Consider the following 19925-nt stretch of genomic DNA (forward strand, 5'->3'; position numbering starts at 1 on the left):
CCTGCGCAGTACGAACAAAGAGGACCCGTTTCAGTTTCTGGCATAACGGTAACATGCCCTTCTTCCGGCGGGGAAGGCTATACCATTCTCATACCCAATTATTGTGTTTGTCCTAATTCACACATGTGATTTTCTACGACAGTGCGTTCTCATTTCAGCCACAGGAAGACTTCTCTGTCTCTATTATGTAACCGCTGTTTATATCGTGGCATCCCGAAAGCGTTCCCTCCATCCCCGAATGGTCTGTACCGACTTCACCTCCGGTTCTAGGTGTCATGGCTGCCTCGAGAGACTAGTACGAGTTTGTACCTGTGGTGGGAAGGGTCCGAAGCCCACACCCGGGAACCTAGTGAGGTAAAGTTGCGTCTCGGTTGTGGAGCCGACAACTTCTCCGATTCCTCGGCAATGGCGGCGTCCGGGAGTGGCATGGCTCAGAAAACCTGGGAATTGGCCAACAACATGCAGGAAGCCCAGAGTATCGATGAAATCTACAAATACGACAAGAAACAACAGCAAGAAATACTGGCGGCGAAGCCCTGGACTAAGGAGTGAGGAGGTCCCTGGCGAGACGCAGGGGAGGGAAGGGGCGGCGGGAGTTTAGGACACCCAGGGGGAGTGGGAGTTGCAGAGGGTGGAGAGTTTGTGTTTTCATGGGCAGGGAGAAGAATATGCCCCTGAGAAATTTTGGTCCTTTTGTCTCCTCAGGTAGAGCCAAGACCCCTCTCCGGGGCTTGCTTCAACTCCCCTGTCTCTTTAACCCATTTGATTTCAGAGGATGTAAGAGGAAAAGGACAAGCGAGTATCATCTCATTTCTTATTATCTGTATTGTCATATATATGCCACACACCCTGCTTTAAGTCTTGTGTCGATTTACACCTTGCTGGGACCTTCAGTTTATCTCAGACTGGAGACTGCACCTGTCTTTAAAACCCAGATCAGCCCAGGGGTGTCTAAAATGGGACTGTGAGCCATCTTTCAGAGCTCTATAATACATTGTTGACTGCTGATAACTGTTTCAGAAACAACGAGGCTCTACCTAGTCTCCCAAAACGTTACTCCACCAGATCTCAAGAGCTAGGAATTTTATCCGTAGAGTTTAAAGCTCTTTGCTCCTTAGCAAAAGCCCCTTTTCTCTGGGAGTAATGACAAGTCAAGGACTATTTACCCACAGCAGATTGTGTGAGGGAGAGAGTAGAAAGTAGAAATGGGAGGTAGCAAGGACAGCATGTTTATCAAGTATTTAATATGGGCTGAGCACTGAGCTAGGAATTTCCATGTGTTATTTAATCTGCATGACAATCATACTGTATTTTCATTCCTTTTCTTGCAAATAAGAAACAAGTAAATGTAAGTAACTTATTTCATCATCAGACTGAGGCAATGGACTTTTAAGTGAATAACAGACTGAAGTCAAACCTCATGACTGTCACTAGTTAGTTGACTGGCCCTAGGAAATTTGTGTATCTTCATTTTTTATCTATAAAAAGGAATTAAGACCTATCTATTGGTAATATCATAAAGATTAGATGAGATAATATATTTTAAAGGGCCTACAATGTATGTAAGGGGAGCACAATAACTATCTTTTTTTCTTTTTCCCAGTAAATGAAGGAGCCAAGATTTTAATTCATGTCTTGACTCCCAATACCAGGTCTCCATATTTCTCACTTGTAACTGAAATCTGTGGGCAGACATATTAAAAAGGCTTCTCAGGAAAAAAAGTTAGGGGGGTGTGGTAGGGGCTTCTCAGAGACATTGACTGACCACATTATTAAAAAGTGCTGTCTGCTTACTTTTATAACATTATACATTTAAGGTTGCTATAGCCTATTAAATATTTGAACACTATCTGCTTGCTTTACTCTCTGATTGTGGCTTAAATATATTCATCCTAGCTCTCCTGGGCTGCATCAGTGACACGGAAGTTGTAATTTTATTCAAGATAGTTTAGTCACATCTACATATGACTAACTGAAACAGTGATGGAAGCAGAAGTAAAGATGTTAGAGCTACATTTTCAATTCTGAGGCTGATGGCACAGAAAGTAACACACTTTTTCAAGAGTACTATAGATGGGCTAAAACTAATCACAGCTATCACTTATAAAGTTTTAGTGTGTGTCAGGCAGTAAGCTAAGCATTTTATATACATTATTTCACTTACTTTATTTCCTCCTAACAACAAATCTTTGAAATATTCCTATTTGCAGATGAGGAAATTAAGGCACAAACATGAAGTGGTTATCTCTAAGACTACAGCCAGTGTCAGGGTAGACTCCAATGTAAGCAGATGGATGTCAGAGACCACATTTGGAACCATTAGGCGAGAAAGTTAGGCCTGAGAATCTTGAGGTGCAACCATCCAACTAGAGTCAGAATGAGAGATTTGGTGATTCCAAAATTAATTGAGAAAAAGTCTATTGAACTGGTCATGTAATTCCTTTCTACTTGAATAGCATATTTTAAAAATTATTTCACACTTTTCCCTTCCCCTGAAAGGAAATATTTTTCAGGACCCTGACATGTTTATCATTTCCAATCCCCTGCAGGAAAGCTACTTCCTTTTTCTTTTCCACATTCTACACTCTTTCCCCTTGCCATCACTATAAATTGCTTCAATACTTACTTGTAATCTTTACAAAAACTGTCTTTGAAATTATGTTTTATATAAGTTAATTATACTGTGCTTTTGTTTTGTAGCCACCATTACTTTAAGTACTGCAAAATCTCAGCATTGGCTCTACTGAAAATGGTGATGCATGCCAGATCGGGAGGCAACTTAGAAGTGATGGGCTTGATGCTGGGAAAGGTGGATGGTGAAACTATGATCATTATGGACAGTTTTGCTTTGCCTGTGGAGGGCACTGAAACGCGAGTAAATGCTCAGGCTGCTGCATATGAGTACATGGCTGCATATATAGAAAACGCCAAACAGGTAAAAATATTGTTCCTTAAAGATCAGTAACTCTAAATTAAGAGTCTCGTGGTGACTCTTGAGTTTCTAAACTTAAAACAATCCTCATTACATAAAGTTCATATTTTATTTCCAACAATTTCTATGTAAAATGTGTAAAAGGTTAGCATGGATTTTTTTTTTTTTTTTTTTTTTTTAAACTCGTACTCAAGGGGCACCTGGGTGGCCCAGTGGGTTAAGCTTCTGCCTTCGGCTCGGGTCATGATCTCAGGGTTCTGGGTTCGAGCCCCACATCAGGCTCTCAGGCTCTCTGCTGAGCGGGGAGCCTGCTTCCTCCTCTCTCTCTCTGCCTGCCTCTCTGCCTACTTGTGATCTCTATCTGTCAAATAAATAAATAAAATCTTTAAAAAAAAAAACCAAAACAAAAAACTCATACTCAAGAGAGTAGATCTTAAAAGTTTTCATCATAAGAAAAAAGTTGTACCTAATGTGCAGTGATGGATGTTAACTACATTTCTTGTGATCATTTTGCAATATATACACATATTGAATCATAGTGTATATCCAAACTAATACAATGTTATACGTCCATATCTCAGTAAAAAAAAAAAAAAAAAAATTATTTCTCACACTCAGTATCAGATGTATGTTTAAAACCAAAAATTTGGAAATGACCTAAATGTTCCTGAGTATAAAACTGATTAAACGGGCACCTGGGTGGCTCAGTGGGTTAAGCCTCTGCCTTTGGCTCAGGTCATGATCTCAGGGTCCTGGGATCGAGCCCCACATCGGGCTCTCTGCTCAGTGGGGAGCCTGCTTCCTCCTCTCTCTCTGCCTGCCTCTCTGCCTACTTGTGATCTCTGTCAAATAAATAAATAAAATCTTTAAAAAAAAAAAAACTGATTAAATAGATTATGGTATAGCCATACAATGAACTGTAAGCCTGCCTTTAAGAGAAATAAAAATTAAAAAGTAGTTATATCTTTATCTACTTGGAACAAACCCCATGATGTTGTGTTGAGTTGAAAAAGCAGAGTGTAGAGCACTGTATGTGGTATGCTGTTGTGTGTATCTCTCTTAATCTACGCATATGCAAAGAATATGTCCATAAGATAGGAATTATATAAGCAGTGGATATAAGCAGTGGTTATAGTGGTTTACATCTGGGTTGAGAAACTGGGTAGTTGGGGGTAACAAGGTAGGAAACAGACTGAATAGCCTACTCTACTTGTGTCTTGTTAATTTTATTCCTGGAGCTTCAGGTATTGTGCTTTGGGTATTACCTATTGGAAATAATGCTTTTTTAACCTAAAAGCAGCATATGCTATCCACTGTTCTGCATGCTTTCATTTTATCATAATGCTATGTAAGCAGACAAATGACAAGTGTCTTTAAGATTAAACAGAATTCTCAATCTTCTCTGCCTTCTTTGTTAGGTTGGCCGCCTTGAAAATGCAATTGGCTGGTATCACAGCCATCCTGGCTATGGCTGCTGGCTTTCTGGGATTGATGTTAGTACTCAGATGCTCAATCAGCAGTTCCAGGAACCATTTGTAGCAGTAGTAGTAAGTATTTTTACAATCAGTCTTAATTAAGTTCTTCATGAAGATTTATTAAAGCAAATATACAGAGAAATAAAAACTGTAGAACAGTCTGGTGTCATTATGCCTAGGATTGAATCTGAATTCCACCTCCTAGAAGCTGGGACTTCAAACAAGCTACTTAACCTCTCTGTAACTCTTCCCCAACTCTGTAAGATGAGGGTGATCACAGCACCTATGTCTTAGTTCCCTGCAAACTGTAGACATTCAGTAATGTTGACTGAATTCAGTAAGTCAGAAATTGCTAGAGCAGCTCTTGCTATGCTCACAGTGTTTTAGATACAATCCAGGTTACTATGAGAAAGGTAGAAAACTGTTCCTCTAGTAAAAGAAAACTTTTGAAAAAGAGATGAGAAAGTCTTCAGATCACATTCTTAAATAGTATAATAACGAGATCTACTTTCTAAATTAATTATGATAATTCTATACTTAACCACTTTATTCAACTTTGTTGTTATTTGGTTTGGTCATTTTTTTCCAATTATTTTTTCCTGTTATTTGGTTATTTTACTCAGTGTTTGTATGTGTGCATGCATGCATAGTGTTCTATATATGTAGGTAGTTCTAAGTTTAACATTTAAACAAATGGAAGTATATAACAGTTTCATAACTAGCAGATATCAAATACATCTTTCTTATAGATTGACCCAACAAGAACAATATCTGCAGGGAAAGTGAATCTTGGAGCCTTTAGGACATACCCAAAGGTAATTTTTAAAATTCGAGGTCCTTATAATTTTTTAAATGACTTATTTTTAAAGTCATGTTATGGTTAATACCCTGTTTTGTCCTAAACAGTTTGAAAATATTTACAAAATAGCAGTCAACCAAAACAAATTGTCTTTAGCAAAAGATAACACATTTGTGTTATATGTTGCTAAGAAAGCAGTTTTCATTTGTTAATAAGTACTTGTGTGCCCATCGTGACATTCTGACAGGTACTAGACCACAAGCTAAATACATCTGTTTCTGTCCCTACAAACTGAAATAGATATTAGCATACGTGTACATCCCCTGACAAGAAAAAAATGAATCTATAAACCAAATCCAACCATTAGCCATCATTGGGGTTGAGAGACAGAATAAGCACCTTTTTGTACTGGAATGTCTAAGTTCAATATGTGACTCCCCAGAATTAATGTTTCTATAAATGGAAAGCTGCGTAGAACGTATGTTTTTTTCTGCATGAGTGTTTGTGTGTGGTTTCTTTTTTAATCTTCTATTTTCTCCATTTTTGTTGAGGGCTACAAACCCCCTGATGAAGGACCTTCTGAGTACCAGACTATCCCACTTAATAAAATAGAAGACTTTGGTGTACATTGCAAACAGTAAGTAATTTTAACGTGTATGGGATACCACAATTATCATAAGAATCCTTAGTCCAAGCCCTTAATTTCACGGAGGAAAATAAAGGTTCAGATGAAATGCATCTCATAATCCCTTTTAAAATTGTAGTAAGAATACAGAATTTAGGATAATGTTTGAATTTTTTATTAATAATCATTTTAACCTATTATTTGCCTTTCACACAACTATAAATATTGTCATTGTATAAGATACTTAGCCCATTGTTGAAATTAACAACTGAAAAAAGTTGTATTCAGGATGAACCTGACACCAGCATGTCTGCAAGCTCTCATAGTAACCAAGTTTCATTTGTTTGTTTATGAGAGCACATGAGCAAGGGGGAAGGGCAGAGAGAGAAGCAGACTCCCCCTACCCCCACCACTACCACCACCGAGCACGAAGCCCAACACAGGGTTCTATCCCAGGACCCCAAGATCATGGCCTGAGCTGAAAGCAGCCTCTTTAACCAACTGCGCCACCCAGATGCCCCTCAAGTTCCGTTTAGTAAAACTTCATCCTAAGCATTTTCACTCCAAAATTTAAAGAAACCATTCTAAAACCAATGAATTATATACTTCTTTAAAATAGTGAATATTGTATGGTGAGTGCTGGGAAGAGTGTAAGCCTGATGATTCACAGACCTGTACCCCTGGGGTAAATAATACAGTATATGTTAATAAAAATAATTAATAAAAAAAAAGAAAATAGTGAATGTTAAGGTATATGAATTACATCTCAAGTTTTAAAAGTATTAAGCCAGTGAAAACAGTTTTCTCCTTCTGAATATATCTTGCCGCATCACATTGACCTTCCCACCATATTCTGGAGCCTGAACCAAAGCACTGGCCTTCTAACTAGTCTTCCAGTTCTCCTGTTCACCCCTTTAAAGATCTTTTGTCAGCCAAATTGATTCTGTTAAAATGTAAGTGAGGCCATATTCCTCCTCCTCCAGAATGATTTCCTATATCACCAAAAATAAGATCCATAGTCCTTTTGATGGACTAACAGCCCTATGTGATCTGACCCATACTACCTCTGAGCTCATCTCCTATCACTAAATCTTTGCTCTCTCCAGTCCAGTCACAAGGGCCTCCTCATGGTTGTCAGACGTGCCAGGCAACTTCCTGCCTCAGGGCCTTTGCATTTGCTGTTCCCTCTTCTGAGAAAATTGTTCCTGTTTCCACGTGGCTCACTGACTACTTCAATCATGGAGTATCTGTTTAAGGGTCACCTTAACAGAGAATGTTTACTGGTCACCCTGTCTAAAATAACACCTTCCAGTCAGTCACTGTGTTTCAGTTTCCCTGCTTTTATTTTTCTTCTTAGCACTTACCATTCTGGTATGTTTTTGATTCCTTGTTATTGACCCCTTTAGAATTTGAACTTCATTACAATAAACTTAGTTCACTGCTGTAGACTAACATTTAAATCAGACATGGCACATAAAAGGGTGGGCATCCCCCCAAAAATGTTACCTAAATGATTAGGGTCCCCTTTTCTCCATACCGCCTATCCAAACTTCTAGGAATACATCTTATTCTTCCGTTCAGAAATTCTTAGAAAATTCTAGAATTTCTAAAATTGAGTTATAAGATATATCAGTCATCCCTTACATACATCAGGGGGAAAAAAAAGATTATTTTTTATTTTTCAGTTAGAGACTTGGAATTAAATCACATAATTTGCCCTATTGGAAAAAAATTATTTAAAGAACACAAAAATTTAAACCATTCTAGTTTGAGAGAATTGCTCCTAAGCCTGGAAACACCTTTGCTGTGATACTTTCTCAGCGTAAAAGTAAATTTTTTTCATTTATATTGAGTTATAGTGATAGAAAAAGCTTATACCTTTAATACCTACGCTACTTATTACACTACCAACAGCAGTTTTTGAAAGAAAAAAGACTGAGGCAGTCTATGCTTTCTGTATCCAAACAAACCTACATTTCCTATTTTACTAAAATAGAAGCCCATCAGAGAAGAAGAGCCACTTCTAGCAATCTACATTGTTAGAGCCTAGAATTTTGAATCTGAAATTACTTAGATATCCAAAGATAATCTCTTAGGATCAATTCCTGAATAAGAATAAATTCTTTCCTAGGGAAAATAAGGGGCTTGATTTATTTTTGTTTAAAATCTTTAATGAAACATAGTGCCAGGCTGAAAGAGCGGGGTTTGGGGCAGCCTGCTTATAGATCCATTTCCAAACTTATTTGATAATAAGGTATGACGTCCAGTTTATATTGGTCTTTCTTTCCTGCCTTAAATCCCACATCATATTGCACACCCAAAGTCTGTTTAAAATAAAGAATATAATGTAGATATTAAATATTTTTAACTTTGAAGAACCTTAGTGAAAATAGGACACAGGGGTTGTTTTGTTTTGTTTTTTTTGTTTTTTTAAGTTAGCTTGTATGTTATCAGTGTTATGCAGGAGCATGGTTTAAAGAGTAAAATGGTTCTATGAAACTTATTATGAAAAATAACAATTTGTACCATTCCCTTTCCCATCCCCCAGAGGCAGTCACATAAACTATTATAGTTATTCCTATATGTATTTACCCCATATCTTCAAACAATGTGCTGATAGCGCTACTTCTTTCTGTTCTAGACAGTATCTATTATTGACTTCCCATACAGAAGATGAGGTTTTAGCTCCCCAACTAATTTTGAATGTTCTTCTTGTTTTCAACTCTACTACTGAGATTTGCAGCTAATCACTCCATATTAGACAAAAAATTTCATTGCATCAGCCTCTGGTATTAAAACAGTAATTACGTTAACATCCATTAATTTTATTTTTTTTATTTATTTGACAGACAGAGATCACAAGTAGAGAGAGAGGAAGGGAAACAGGCTCCCTGCTGAGCCTGTGATGTGGGGCTCAGTCTCAGGACTCTGGGATCATGACCTGAGCCAAAGGCAGAGGCTTTAACCCACTGAGCCACCCAGGCGCCCCGATCCATTAATTTTAAAACAAACTCTATAGAACTTCGTTTGAGTTCTCTTATTTTCCATCCTTTATAAATCCAAATGTCTATTGCTATATTCATCTCTCATTTCTTTTTTTTTCCTCAAGTACCAGAGATATAGCCCCCTGCTTTCTAAAGCTGACCTTTTCTACTTGAGCCCCTCATCCCCTCCCCATACCTAACTCCCTTACTCCTGGGATCTTACTTCTTAAATACTCTCTTAAATGTCTACAGTCTGCATGTAAAAATAAAACAGAGTTTTGATAGTAGATACAACTTCTCATATCCTTTCTCTGCCACTTACTAACTAGCTTTGAGTAAAATCTTTTCTGTCTGAACATTTGTCTACAGACTGGGAATAATAAATGCTTTATGTGTATGGTTATAAGAAAGACTAAATGAAAATGTATGTAAAGCATCCAGAACGTAATAGGTGCTCAAGAAATATGCTGTTCACCTGCACATTTCATTAGCCATGTCCTGTCCATCTTCAGATCCGCATAGGTATCTTAATCTTGAAAAGACCCTCACTTAATTCTGATGTCCTCAAATTCTTACTCTTTTTTAATTTCTTCACTCACTCCTGAATTAATTCAACAAGAATTTCTTATGGTGTCCACCTGTCTTTTATCTTTTGCACCACTAACCTGCATCTGAGCCTTTCTTCATATCTGCTGCACTACGATAGTATCCTTTATGGTCTCCCTGCCTACTACTATTTCTCTGAAACACATCCTATCGTAAACACCTCTTTGGCCCTATCATTGCTCTGCTCAAATATCTTCCATGAGTCCCCACTATCTAGAAGATAAAGTTTAAATTTATTTTTTTAAGTTTTTATTAAGTTCTAGTTAACATAGAGTGTAATATTAGTTTCAGGTGTATAATCCAGTGATCAGCATTTCCATACAACATCAGGTGCTCATGACAAGTGCACTCCCTAATCCCCATCACCTATCTAACCCATCCCTCCACCCATGAAGTTTAAATTTTATTACCTTTTGTGTAATATCTTCTACCAAATAGATCCCAACAAAGCTTTCTAGGTTCCCCTCATATAGTTATTCTGCTGTTGCTTAACTGTCCAGCCAAAGTGATTTATTTACTGTTCCTTTTATGACTTTCCTGTTTATAAGTCAGTGCTGCTTGCTTAATGCCCTCCTTGCTGTCAGCATACACGCACATAGACTCATGTAAGGGTTACTCTCAGTCCCGCCTTCTCCCTAGGACTTCTCAGGCAATTCTGTCTACACTGAGAGTACTCAATATCTCTAACATTTAATTGGTGGTGGCTAATTCTGTATATGCCCTAGAGTATCACTGTTATTCACTATATATCATTATATTTAATTTTTTGTGGATTCATACCACATTTCCCCTATAAATAGTATTAAGCTCCTTAAGGTTAAAAAAAAAAAAAGTCTCTTGTTTCTTTGTATCTATTGATGTACAGAACCTAGTGAGTATTTAAATATTTATTACTTTAAAAATACATGTTTTTCATACATTTAACCAAACATTTTCATGAGCTTACTGGTTATAAATCAGGCACCTTTGAAAGTAGTATTTTTTTTAGGCACTCTAAGGATTCTACTTTGAGGTTTGCTTTCCAAAAAGCAGTATGTCCTGGGCACCTGGGTGGCTCAGTGGGTTAAGCCTCTTGCCTTCGGCTCAGGTCATGATCTCAGGGTCCTGGGATTGAGCCCCGAGTTGGGCTCTCTGCTCAGCAGGGAGCCTGCTTCCCCCTCTCTCTTTGCCTGCCTCTCTGCCTACTTGTGATCTCTCTCTGTATCAAATAAATAAATAAAATCTTAAAAAAAAAAAAAAAACAATAGATCCTAATTAGGGGATTAGAAGGAAGAAATGGGAAAGCCACATGTCATTTTCAGTATTTTTTTTTTTTTTTTTTTTTTTTTTTTTTTTTTTTTTTTTTTAGATTTTATTTATTTATTTGACAGAGAGAAATCACAAGTAGATGGAGAGGCAGGCAGAGAGAGAGAGAGGGAAGCAGGCTCCCTGCCAAGCAGAGAGCCTGATGCGGGACTCGATCCCAGGACCCTGAGATCATGACCTGAGCCGAAGGCAGCGGCGTAACCCACTGAGCCACCCAGGCGCCCCCATTTTCAGTATTTTTAAAAGCCTACCAAAAATTACCATTGACCCTAGAAAAGCAGTTCATTAAGTTTATGTGCTTTTTGGCCAGAATTTATAAACTCAATAACATGGATAAACATATGTCATTCAGAAGTTCTGACTAATTGTTAAGTTTTGGGGAATGCTGGACTCTATAGTGGGAAGAAATTTAACACAAGAAAGTTTAGTTAATAGAAGATTTAAAACCATGCCTCTGAAGTGTAAGGAAGCCATACCTATTATTCTATTGGACTAAAAACTAAAACATAACTATTTGGGTATAAAATGTAATACACTTAAATTTGGCCATAACTTTTATGTGAAATGGTTGAATTTTTTTTTTTTTTAGCTTACTAAACTTGTCCTTTTGTTTCCTAGATATTATGCCTTAGAAGTCTCATATTTCAAATCCTCATTGGATCGCAAATTGCTTGAGCTTTTGTGGAATAAATACTGGGTGAATACACTGAGTTCCTCTAGTTTGCTTACTGTAAGTACTATATTTCCAAGGAATGCATTTGAATTTTATCTAAGCTACATAAGTTGTTTAATATCCAAAACTTTTTCCTGGAAAGGTTATACCTGACTTAGCCAAGACACCAGGGCTGGGATAGATTCTGCACATGACCAGAGCTGGATTGGGATACTAGGTGAAGCCAAGATCTGTGTCATGTGGCATTGAGATTAAGTCCAAGTGACAAATATAGGTGGCCAGATGAAAGGGAAATCTGCCCCTTCCTTAAAGCGACAGAGAGAAAAATACAAATATTGTTTTTTGTTGTGTCAAGTGCCTCAGGTAGGACCCCAGTTACAAGTGACAGGAGACGCATCCAAGCCGGCCTAATCAAAAAAGAGAATCTTTTAAGCTGTGAAGTCCAGGAGTAGGGCTTACTACAGGCAAGTTTGCACTGAAACAGTATTGTGAGATCTTTGTCATTCTGTCTCAGCTTTGATTTCGTATCAGTCAGCTTCAGTTTTGGGCTTCCTGTGAAAACAAGATTGCAGGGGCTCCTGCGTGGCACCTGGGGTTAAGTGTCCAACTCTTGGTTTTGGCTCAGGTCCTGATGTCAGGGTCATGAGATTGATCCCAGTTTGGGCTCTCAGCTCAGTGCAGAGTCTGCTTGGGATTCTGTTTCCCTCTCCCTCTCCCTTTCCTGCTCATGCTGTCTCTTAAATAAATAAATCTTTAAAAAAAGGGTGGGGGGACAAGATGGCTGCATTAACTTCAGGCCTCCCGGCCTCTCATTTTCACATTCAAAACAGAAGATCAGAATACACATAGTCACGCAAAACTCCAGGCAAAACCTCATTGTGTCTGAGGTTTGTTTAGGTCACATGCCCATCTTAAAGCTCTGGGCCAAGGGAATGAGCACCATGAGTGGCTGTGTCAAGGCAAGTACTTCACTGCTTGGGCTGGGCTAGAAAAAATGCAGAAGCACATGGACTAAGAATTAGGAAGCATCGTTCCCAGAAGGAAATCAGAATATCATTAACTTAAAATAGCAGATGCTGGGCAACAAAAAATAAGATAAAATAAATCACTGAATTTTTTCAAATATATCATTAAAACAACATAACTTAGAAGGATATTTATTTTACAAGCTTCTACTGGAGCTTAGTCACAAACAGTTGCTTTTCCTTTTCTTTTTTTTAAAGTAGGCTACCTCACATAGTACAGAATAGCATAATGGTTAGAATCACAAAATTTGGTACAAGGTAAACTCATTTCAAAAAGAACTCTGGCACTTTACTAGATGTGTGTGACCTTCAGAAAGTTATTTAATGAGACTAAGCCTATTCTTGGGTTCGGTGATAACAGTACCTACCTACATCATTAAGTACCATGACAGTTAAATGAAATTCTTTATGTAAATCAGTTAACAAAGTGCCTGGCATATAATAAAGCCTCTGCAAGTTACTATTTTTTGTTTGGTTCATTTCTTTGTTCATAGGAAAAGGCCTCACTTGAGCATAATTTCTGTGATTCTATTATTTACTTTAAAGATTTTATTTATTTAGAAAGAGAGCCTGAGCAGGGGGAGCGGGAGAGAGAGAGTCCCAAGCAGACTCCCTGCTGAGCACAAAGCCCAACAGAGGGCTCAGTCCCATGACTCTGAGATCATGACCCAAGCTGAAGCCAAAAGTTAGACACTTAACTGACTGAGCCACCCAGGCAACCCTTTCTATGATTTTAAAAAGAGTTCTGACAGACTTCTTATTCTTACTTTGTAACCTTAACAGTCAGAAGTAGCAAATTAGAAGGAAGGTAAGTGATCATTATAGCAAACGTTTATTAAGTGCTGCTTTTATGCCATATACTGCTAAATGCTTTGTGTGTATTGTTTCCTTAGAGGCAAGTATACTGATGAGAACCAGAAGTGACATATATTGGCAGAGGGAAAAAACACTAAGACCAGAGCAGTCTGAACCTTTCTTTGCCTAAAGGCAAACAGCTCTACCTACTCAGCCAGCCAATGACTATCCCTGTATTCCAGGACTGCATATGTTGAGGACATTAATAATCAAGAAGAGGTTAAATTAGGTTAAATTGTACTTTCTTCTTTTTTGTGGTTGTATATATGGTTCATTACAGCATTTTAGGAAAAAATTTATAGGGCTCCTGAGTGGCTCAGTCGGCTAAGCATCTGCTTTCAGCTCGGGTCACGATCCTGGGATCAAGCCCCTCGTTGGGCTCCCTGCTCAGCAGGGAGTCCACTTCTCCTCTCTCTCTGCTCCTCCCTCCCTCATGTACACACTCTCTCTATCTCAAATAATCTTAAAAATTTTTAAAAAAGAAAAAATTCATAAACGTATGTTCAGTGCATCTCTTTCTCCAGAGAGATGTACAAGTTGAACTTGTACATTGTCTTACAGATTGAGTAAATAGAGTAATGTACTAGTTGTTGCCAAGTTGTTTATTTAACCTTCACTCTTTTTTGAAGATAAGGGAAAGAAAATGGAACATATACTTCATAATGCATCTTAGTGAAAAGTTGTTTTCCATTTTAGACCACAACATTTTAAAAAAGAAAACCCATAAAAATGCTCAAGTGCTTAATGCTTAAGTATACATATATAACTGTTAAAGTTTTTCTTTTTAAAAAGTATGAAATATTAAGGGACAAATGGTATTTATAGGTGTGTGTGTAAGCATATAGCAATACTCTAAAATATAACCAGGATTACAGCTAAGTGGAGGGATTATAGGTGTTTCCTTTCCTCTTTACTTTGCTCTACATTTTCCAAATTGTCTGTAGTAACTATTACTTTATAATCAGAAAACCTAAGATAAATGTTACTTTTTAAAAATCGTTCAGTATTAAATGCTGAAATTTCAACAAGAACAAATAATAAAATTAGCTAATAGTTATTAAGCCTTTACCAGTTGCCAAGGACAGTCCTAAGAGCTTTATATACATTACTCCATATACATTACTTAATTTAGTCTTCATGATAGCCTTAATGTAGAAATTATCACTATCCTCTCCCCAATTTTCAGAAGACAACTTAAAGGCACAGAAAACTAGGGAGTTTTCCCAAGGCCTCCCAGCTAATCTGCAGCAGGACCAAAGCTGAGACTCTGGCCTATGTACTTCACAGCCTCTCATAATAACAAGAATTAGATTAATGAGTCAAAAAGAATTCCAGATTTAATCTTGAAATTATAAAGGGGAGGAAAACTCCACACTCGAACTGCTTGAACTTTGGAGTCAGTCTGTACAAGTAAATCTCATTTCTTACTTCAGTGACTATCACACTTAAATTTCATGGTGGAATTCTTTGTAAATGAAATGTTCTAAGAAAAAAAAAATTACATTAAAATATATATATATATATATATGCACACACACACTGACACAATGCCATTTTCCCTACAGAATGCAGACTATACCACTGGTCAGGTCTTTGATTTGTCTGAAAAATTAGAACAGTCTGAAGCCCAGCTGGGACGAGGGAGTTTCATGTTGGGTTTAGAAACACATGACAGAAAGTCAGAAGACAAACTTGCCAAAGCTACAAGAGACAGGTAAGAGCAAATCTGTTCCTACCCCTAACTAGTTCTTTTTATTTCAGAATTTGCACCTTATAATTGGATTCAAATTCCTTATGTTTCAACTTATTTACAACTTAGAATGGTACCTGAATGTTGATATCTTGGGACCTTTAAGAGTTGTCAAATGCAAATTTTAGCTTAGAAAATTTAGATTAAAACATTTAAGGTTTAAAGATCTAGGTAATGTATTATTAAAAAACTGCCAGTCATCTTTTCTAGATGTAGCTAGAAAGTGTGCTGAAGAAAACCAATCCATCACTGGATCTTTTAAAAAAAAAAAAAAAGAGGGTGGTTGGGTTATAGACATTGGGGAAGGTATGTGTTATGGTGAGTGCTGTGAAGTGTGTAAGCCTGATGATTCACAGACCTATACCCCTGGGGCAACTAATACATTATATGTTAATTAAAAAAAAAAAATTCTGCAAAAGGACATCCAAATCTATTCTAACTTAATTGTCTTTTGAGGGATTATATTGAGATTTCTTAAATTTATCAAATTTATTTTTATGAAGCTTTAAACCCCTAAATATAAAAGAAATGACTGCATTTCTCTTAAGTTATTCTTCTGAAATTATCTTAATACAGTAATTTAGTATCCCAAATTACACTATCAAGAATTTTTTTTATTAATTTTTTATTTTTTATAAACATATATTTTTATCCCCAGGGGTACAGGTCTGTGAATCACCAGGTTTACACACTTCACAGCACTCACCAAAGCACATACCCTCCCCAATGTCCATAATCCCACCCCCTTCTCCCAAACCCCCTCCCCCCAGCAACCCTCAGTTTGTTTTGTGAGATTAAGAGTCACTTATGGTTTGTCTCCCTCCCAATCCCATCTTGTTTCATTTATTCTTCTCCTACCCACTTAAGCCCCCATATTGCATCACACTATCAAGAATTTATTAGGAACAAACTTGGAATGTTTTCTCTGATAACTTACAAAATAATCAGGTGGCCCTTCAGATGCATAGAGGATTGGAAAGACCACCTAAATAGCATGTACTTTCATATAAGTTTGAACTTTAATGTGATAATTAGCTGCAGAGAATAAGGGAAAATTATGTTGACATCTATATAAACTGATACCTTGGTATCCATCTTCAGAAAAATTGAACTGGTCAGGAGGACAGAAAAGAGAGATGGGAAGGTAAAGTGTGTTAGGAGCAGAAGCCATCTTGGGTTAAATTATCTTATTCTTTTCCATGAATTTTTAGAAGGTTTAAAGCTAGTAACCTGGTTAAAAATTTAATCTTTCTGTAATATTAGGTCTCATTTTTTTATGAGTGTATGCTTTTGCTTATCTATTTTTATATCATTTGTGATTTATAATTTTATCTACATTTACACCTCAGTTAGCAAGCAAAAATTTCACAATGGTAATGTCTCTAATTATATAAGAAGAAAAGTAGGAAGGACAAAAGTAGTAGTAAACAGGTAGAGTATTTTCCTTTTGTGGGTAACTTTATAAAAATTGGATACCTTCTAAATATTGCGGGGTTTTACTGTTTTTTGCTTTTTAATTTTTATCAGTTTTAAAACCTAAGTCCTTCACCCACTGACTTCGACCTTTAATTGTTTGAAGGATGTTTATGATTATTTTGGGGGGAAAAGCATAGTATTCTTTAAATTAATCTCTTTTTTAATAATTCTAAGTAATAAACAATAAGGAGTAAGATTTTAATGTAATATCAGAATCAGTCTGTAATGAAGAATTATATATAACTTCAGTCACCTTCCAAAACGGAGCTTTTCCCAAAACTGTTGATAAGTAACAAAATCAACTATTGTAAATTATATCAAATTTTATACTGCTCTGTTGTGAAGCTTCTAGTAAGTGTAGTTGACTCTTGAACAATGTGGGTTTGAACTGCATGGATATGCTTATATGTGGGGGTTTTTTTTAGTACAGTATTTAAATACAGTACAGTAATATAAATGTAGATTTTAAATACTTCTCTGTAGCTTAGTTTTTTGTAAGAATAGAGTATATAATATATGTAATGTACAAAATATGTGTTAATCAACTGTTTATGTTACTGTTAAGCTTCCCTTAATACTAATCTCTTAGAAGTTAAGTTTTGGGGGAGTCAAAAGTTACATGTGAGGGGTGCCTGGGTGGCTCAGTGGGTTGAGGCCTCTGCCTTCAGCTCAGGTCATGATCCCAGGGTCCTGGGATCAGGCCCCGCATCGGGCTCTCTGCTCTGCGGGGAGCCTGCTTCCTCCTCTCTCTGCCTGCCTCTTTGCTTACTTGTGATTTCTCTCTGTCAAATAAATAAATAAAATCTTTAAAAAAAAAAGTTACATGTGAATTTTCAACCAAGTGGAAGATTTGGTACCCTTAACTCTCATGTTGTTCGAGGTTCAACTGTAATGAAATGGTTAAAAGACTTGATGAAGGCTAAAAATCACAAGAGTAAACTGTAAATTGTGGTTCATGGAGTATAAATAGAACTGAAAATCATTATTGGGGGTACAAGGATGGAAATGGAGGGGAGGGAACTTGCATATTCAAAACAGTTTTAATGTTCTTATGACATTATGTGATGTGTTTTTTCTTTCCAGCTGCAAAACTACCATAGAAGCTATCCATGGATTGATGTCTCAGGTTATTAAGGATAAACTGTTTAATCAAATTAACATCTCTTAAACAATCACTAAGTAGTACTTTTGACTGAAAGCCAGTATGAGAAAAATACTCAAGTAACACTTTAAAACCAGTTACCAAAAATCTGATTAGAAGTATAAGGTGCTCTGAAGTGTCCTGAATATTAACATCGTGTAATAAAGCTCTTTAAAATGAAATTGTTCTTCCGTTATTTTGTGGGAGCAGTTACATTATTTTTCTAGTATCCTTTAATGTTCTTGACTGTAAGAGAAAGAAATACATTGGCTATTGTGGACATTACTGTTATGAACATTGGAGTGCATATGGCCCTTCTTTTCATTACATCTGTATCTTTGGGGTAAATACCCAGTAGAGCAATTGCTGGGTCATAGGGTAGCTCTATTTTTAATTTTTTGAGGAACCTCCACATTGTTTTCCAAAGTGACTGCACCAATTTGCATTCCTACTAAGAGTGTAAGAAGGTTCCCCTTCCCCCACAACTTCTCCAATATTGTTGTTTCTTCCCTTGTGGAAAGAGCTAAGATGCCCTTCGGCAGACAAATGGATAAAGATGTGGTCCATATATACAATGGAATATTACTCAGCCATCAGAAAGGATGAATACCCAACTTTTGTCTCAACTTGGATGGGACTGGAGGAGATTATGCTAAGTGAAATAAGTCAAACAGAGAAAGTCAATTATCATATGGTGTCACTTATTTATGGAACATAATAGCATGAAGGACATTAGGAGAAGGGAAAAATGAAGGGGGAGAAATCAGAGTGGGAGACAAACCATAAGAGACTATGTACTCCGAGAGAGTTTTAGAAGGGAGGGGCATGGGGGATGGGTGAGCCTGGTGATAGGTATTAAGTAGGGCATGGATTGCCTGGAGCACTGGGTGTTACACGCAAACACTGAGTCATGGAATACTACATCAAAAACTAATATACTGTATGGTGATTAACATAGCACAATTAAAAAAATAAAAAGATACAGAACAAAAAGGAAGAAATATTTGTTGGAACCTTCCTATTTTCTAAATTTAAAACAAAGAATTTCAGCACTTCACTTGCCATACTGATTATCAGAGCCACTTTTTTTTTTTTTTTTTTAAGATTTATTTATTTATTTATTTGACACAGAGAGATTACAAGTAGGCAGAGAGGCAGGCAGAGAGAGAGAGGAGGAAGCAGGCTCCCTGCCGAGCAGAGAGCCCGATGCGGGACTCGATCCCAGGACCCTGAGATCATGACCTGAGCCGAAGGCAGCGGCTTAACCCACTGAGCCACCCAGGCGCCCTCAGAGCCACTTTTTAATTCACTTATACCTTCTTTTGGTAATCTACTAGTAAAAATATAATTTAACATAACATTTTTATTTTCTTTGAACGTTAACCATGTCGCATCTTGAGTTATTTTCCTGAAAATTAAATAACTTAAGACAGAGCCTAACATAGGTTTTCTAGTCATTCAAATATTTACTAAGTACCTTTACTGAATAGGTCAAATTTTACTCTGCAGATATTCTGAACAAGAAAGACAAGGCCACTGTCCTGTCCACACAGAAGCTACCATGGAGGCTAAAGCTAAGTTAACAAGAACCTATGTGTACTAGTATGAAGGGAAAAATAGTATGCTGGGAAACTCAGGAGGAACACTTACACTAGGGAGTTACCCAGGTAGACTTCTTGAAAGAAGTGACCTGATATAAAGCTGAAATTTGAAAGATAGGAGGACTAGCCAGAAAAGCATAATGGTAACGCAAGTTTATAAACAGTAGTACAGCAACGTGTAGAAGGCTAGAGGTAGAGAGCATGAACCTAGTACCTTCAAGAACTGATACTCAGTGAGACCTGAGAGTGTTCAATTGGACATGAGAAGTAGCAAAAGATGACTTTAATAGATAAGATGAGGATAGAATCTGCAGAGGCACTTTGAATTTTATCCTAACAGCAATTCGGAGTAAGAGTTTTAAACAGCAGAAATGTACCAGACTGATGTTTCTAAGATCTGGGGGTGAGGCACAGCTGAAAGCAAATGAAATGACTTGTGGAAAATAGTGAAAAGACAAGACAAATCATGGAAACATCAAATACAAAAATCGCCAGAGGAAGAGAAGACCACAAGAGCAGAGGAGAAACTTTAAGAAGTAATTTATCAGTGACTTGACATTCTGCCAAGAGGTCAAGGAAAAGAAAGCCTAAAATTTTTCTGTTAGATTTAGCACTGAGGTAATCTTTGGTAAGGAGGAAGCCCACTAACATTGGTATCTAAATACATTCTTGGACAAT

At 37.1% G+C, this 19925-nt stretch overlaps 1 protein-coding gene across 6 annotated transcripts; it reads left to right on the forward strand.

Annotated features, from left to right (window-relative positions):
- Positions 1-97: 97 nt before the first annotated feature.
- On the forward strand, positions 98-17828 carry COPS5 (COP9 signalosome subunit 5). 6 transcript variants are annotated; one of them, XM_059166300.1, is made up of 9 exons: positions 246-548; positions 706-799; positions 2701-2935; positions 4351-4479; positions 5157-5222; positions 5758-5843; positions 11345-11456; positions 14845-14993; positions 17589-17828. In XM_059166300.1, the coding sequence occupies exons 1-9, from the start codon at positions 482-484 to the stop codon at positions 17671-17673; spliced, it is 1023 nt and encodes a 340-aa protein (XP_059022283.1). In that variant the 5' UTR covers positions 246-481; the 3' UTR covers positions 17674-17828. The 6 variants fall into 6 exon arrangements, with proteins under 6 accessions (XP_059022285.1, XP_059022286.1, XP_059022283.1 ...); XM_059166302.1 differs by lacking the exon at positions 706-799 and having other exon boundaries at positions 98-354; XM_059166303.1 differs by lacking the exon at positions 5157-5222 and having other exon boundaries at positions 244-548.
- The last annotated feature ends 2097 nt before the right edge of the window (positions 17829-19925 follow it).

This window comes from Mustela lutreola, chromosome 3 (genome assembly GCF_030435805.1).
Source record: "Mustela lutreola isolate mMusLut2 chromosome 3, mMusLut2.pri, whole genome shotgun sequence".
In the NCBI taxonomy this organism is placed as follows: Eukaryota; Metazoa; Chordata; class Mammalia; order Carnivora; family Mustelidae; genus Mustela; species Mustela lutreola.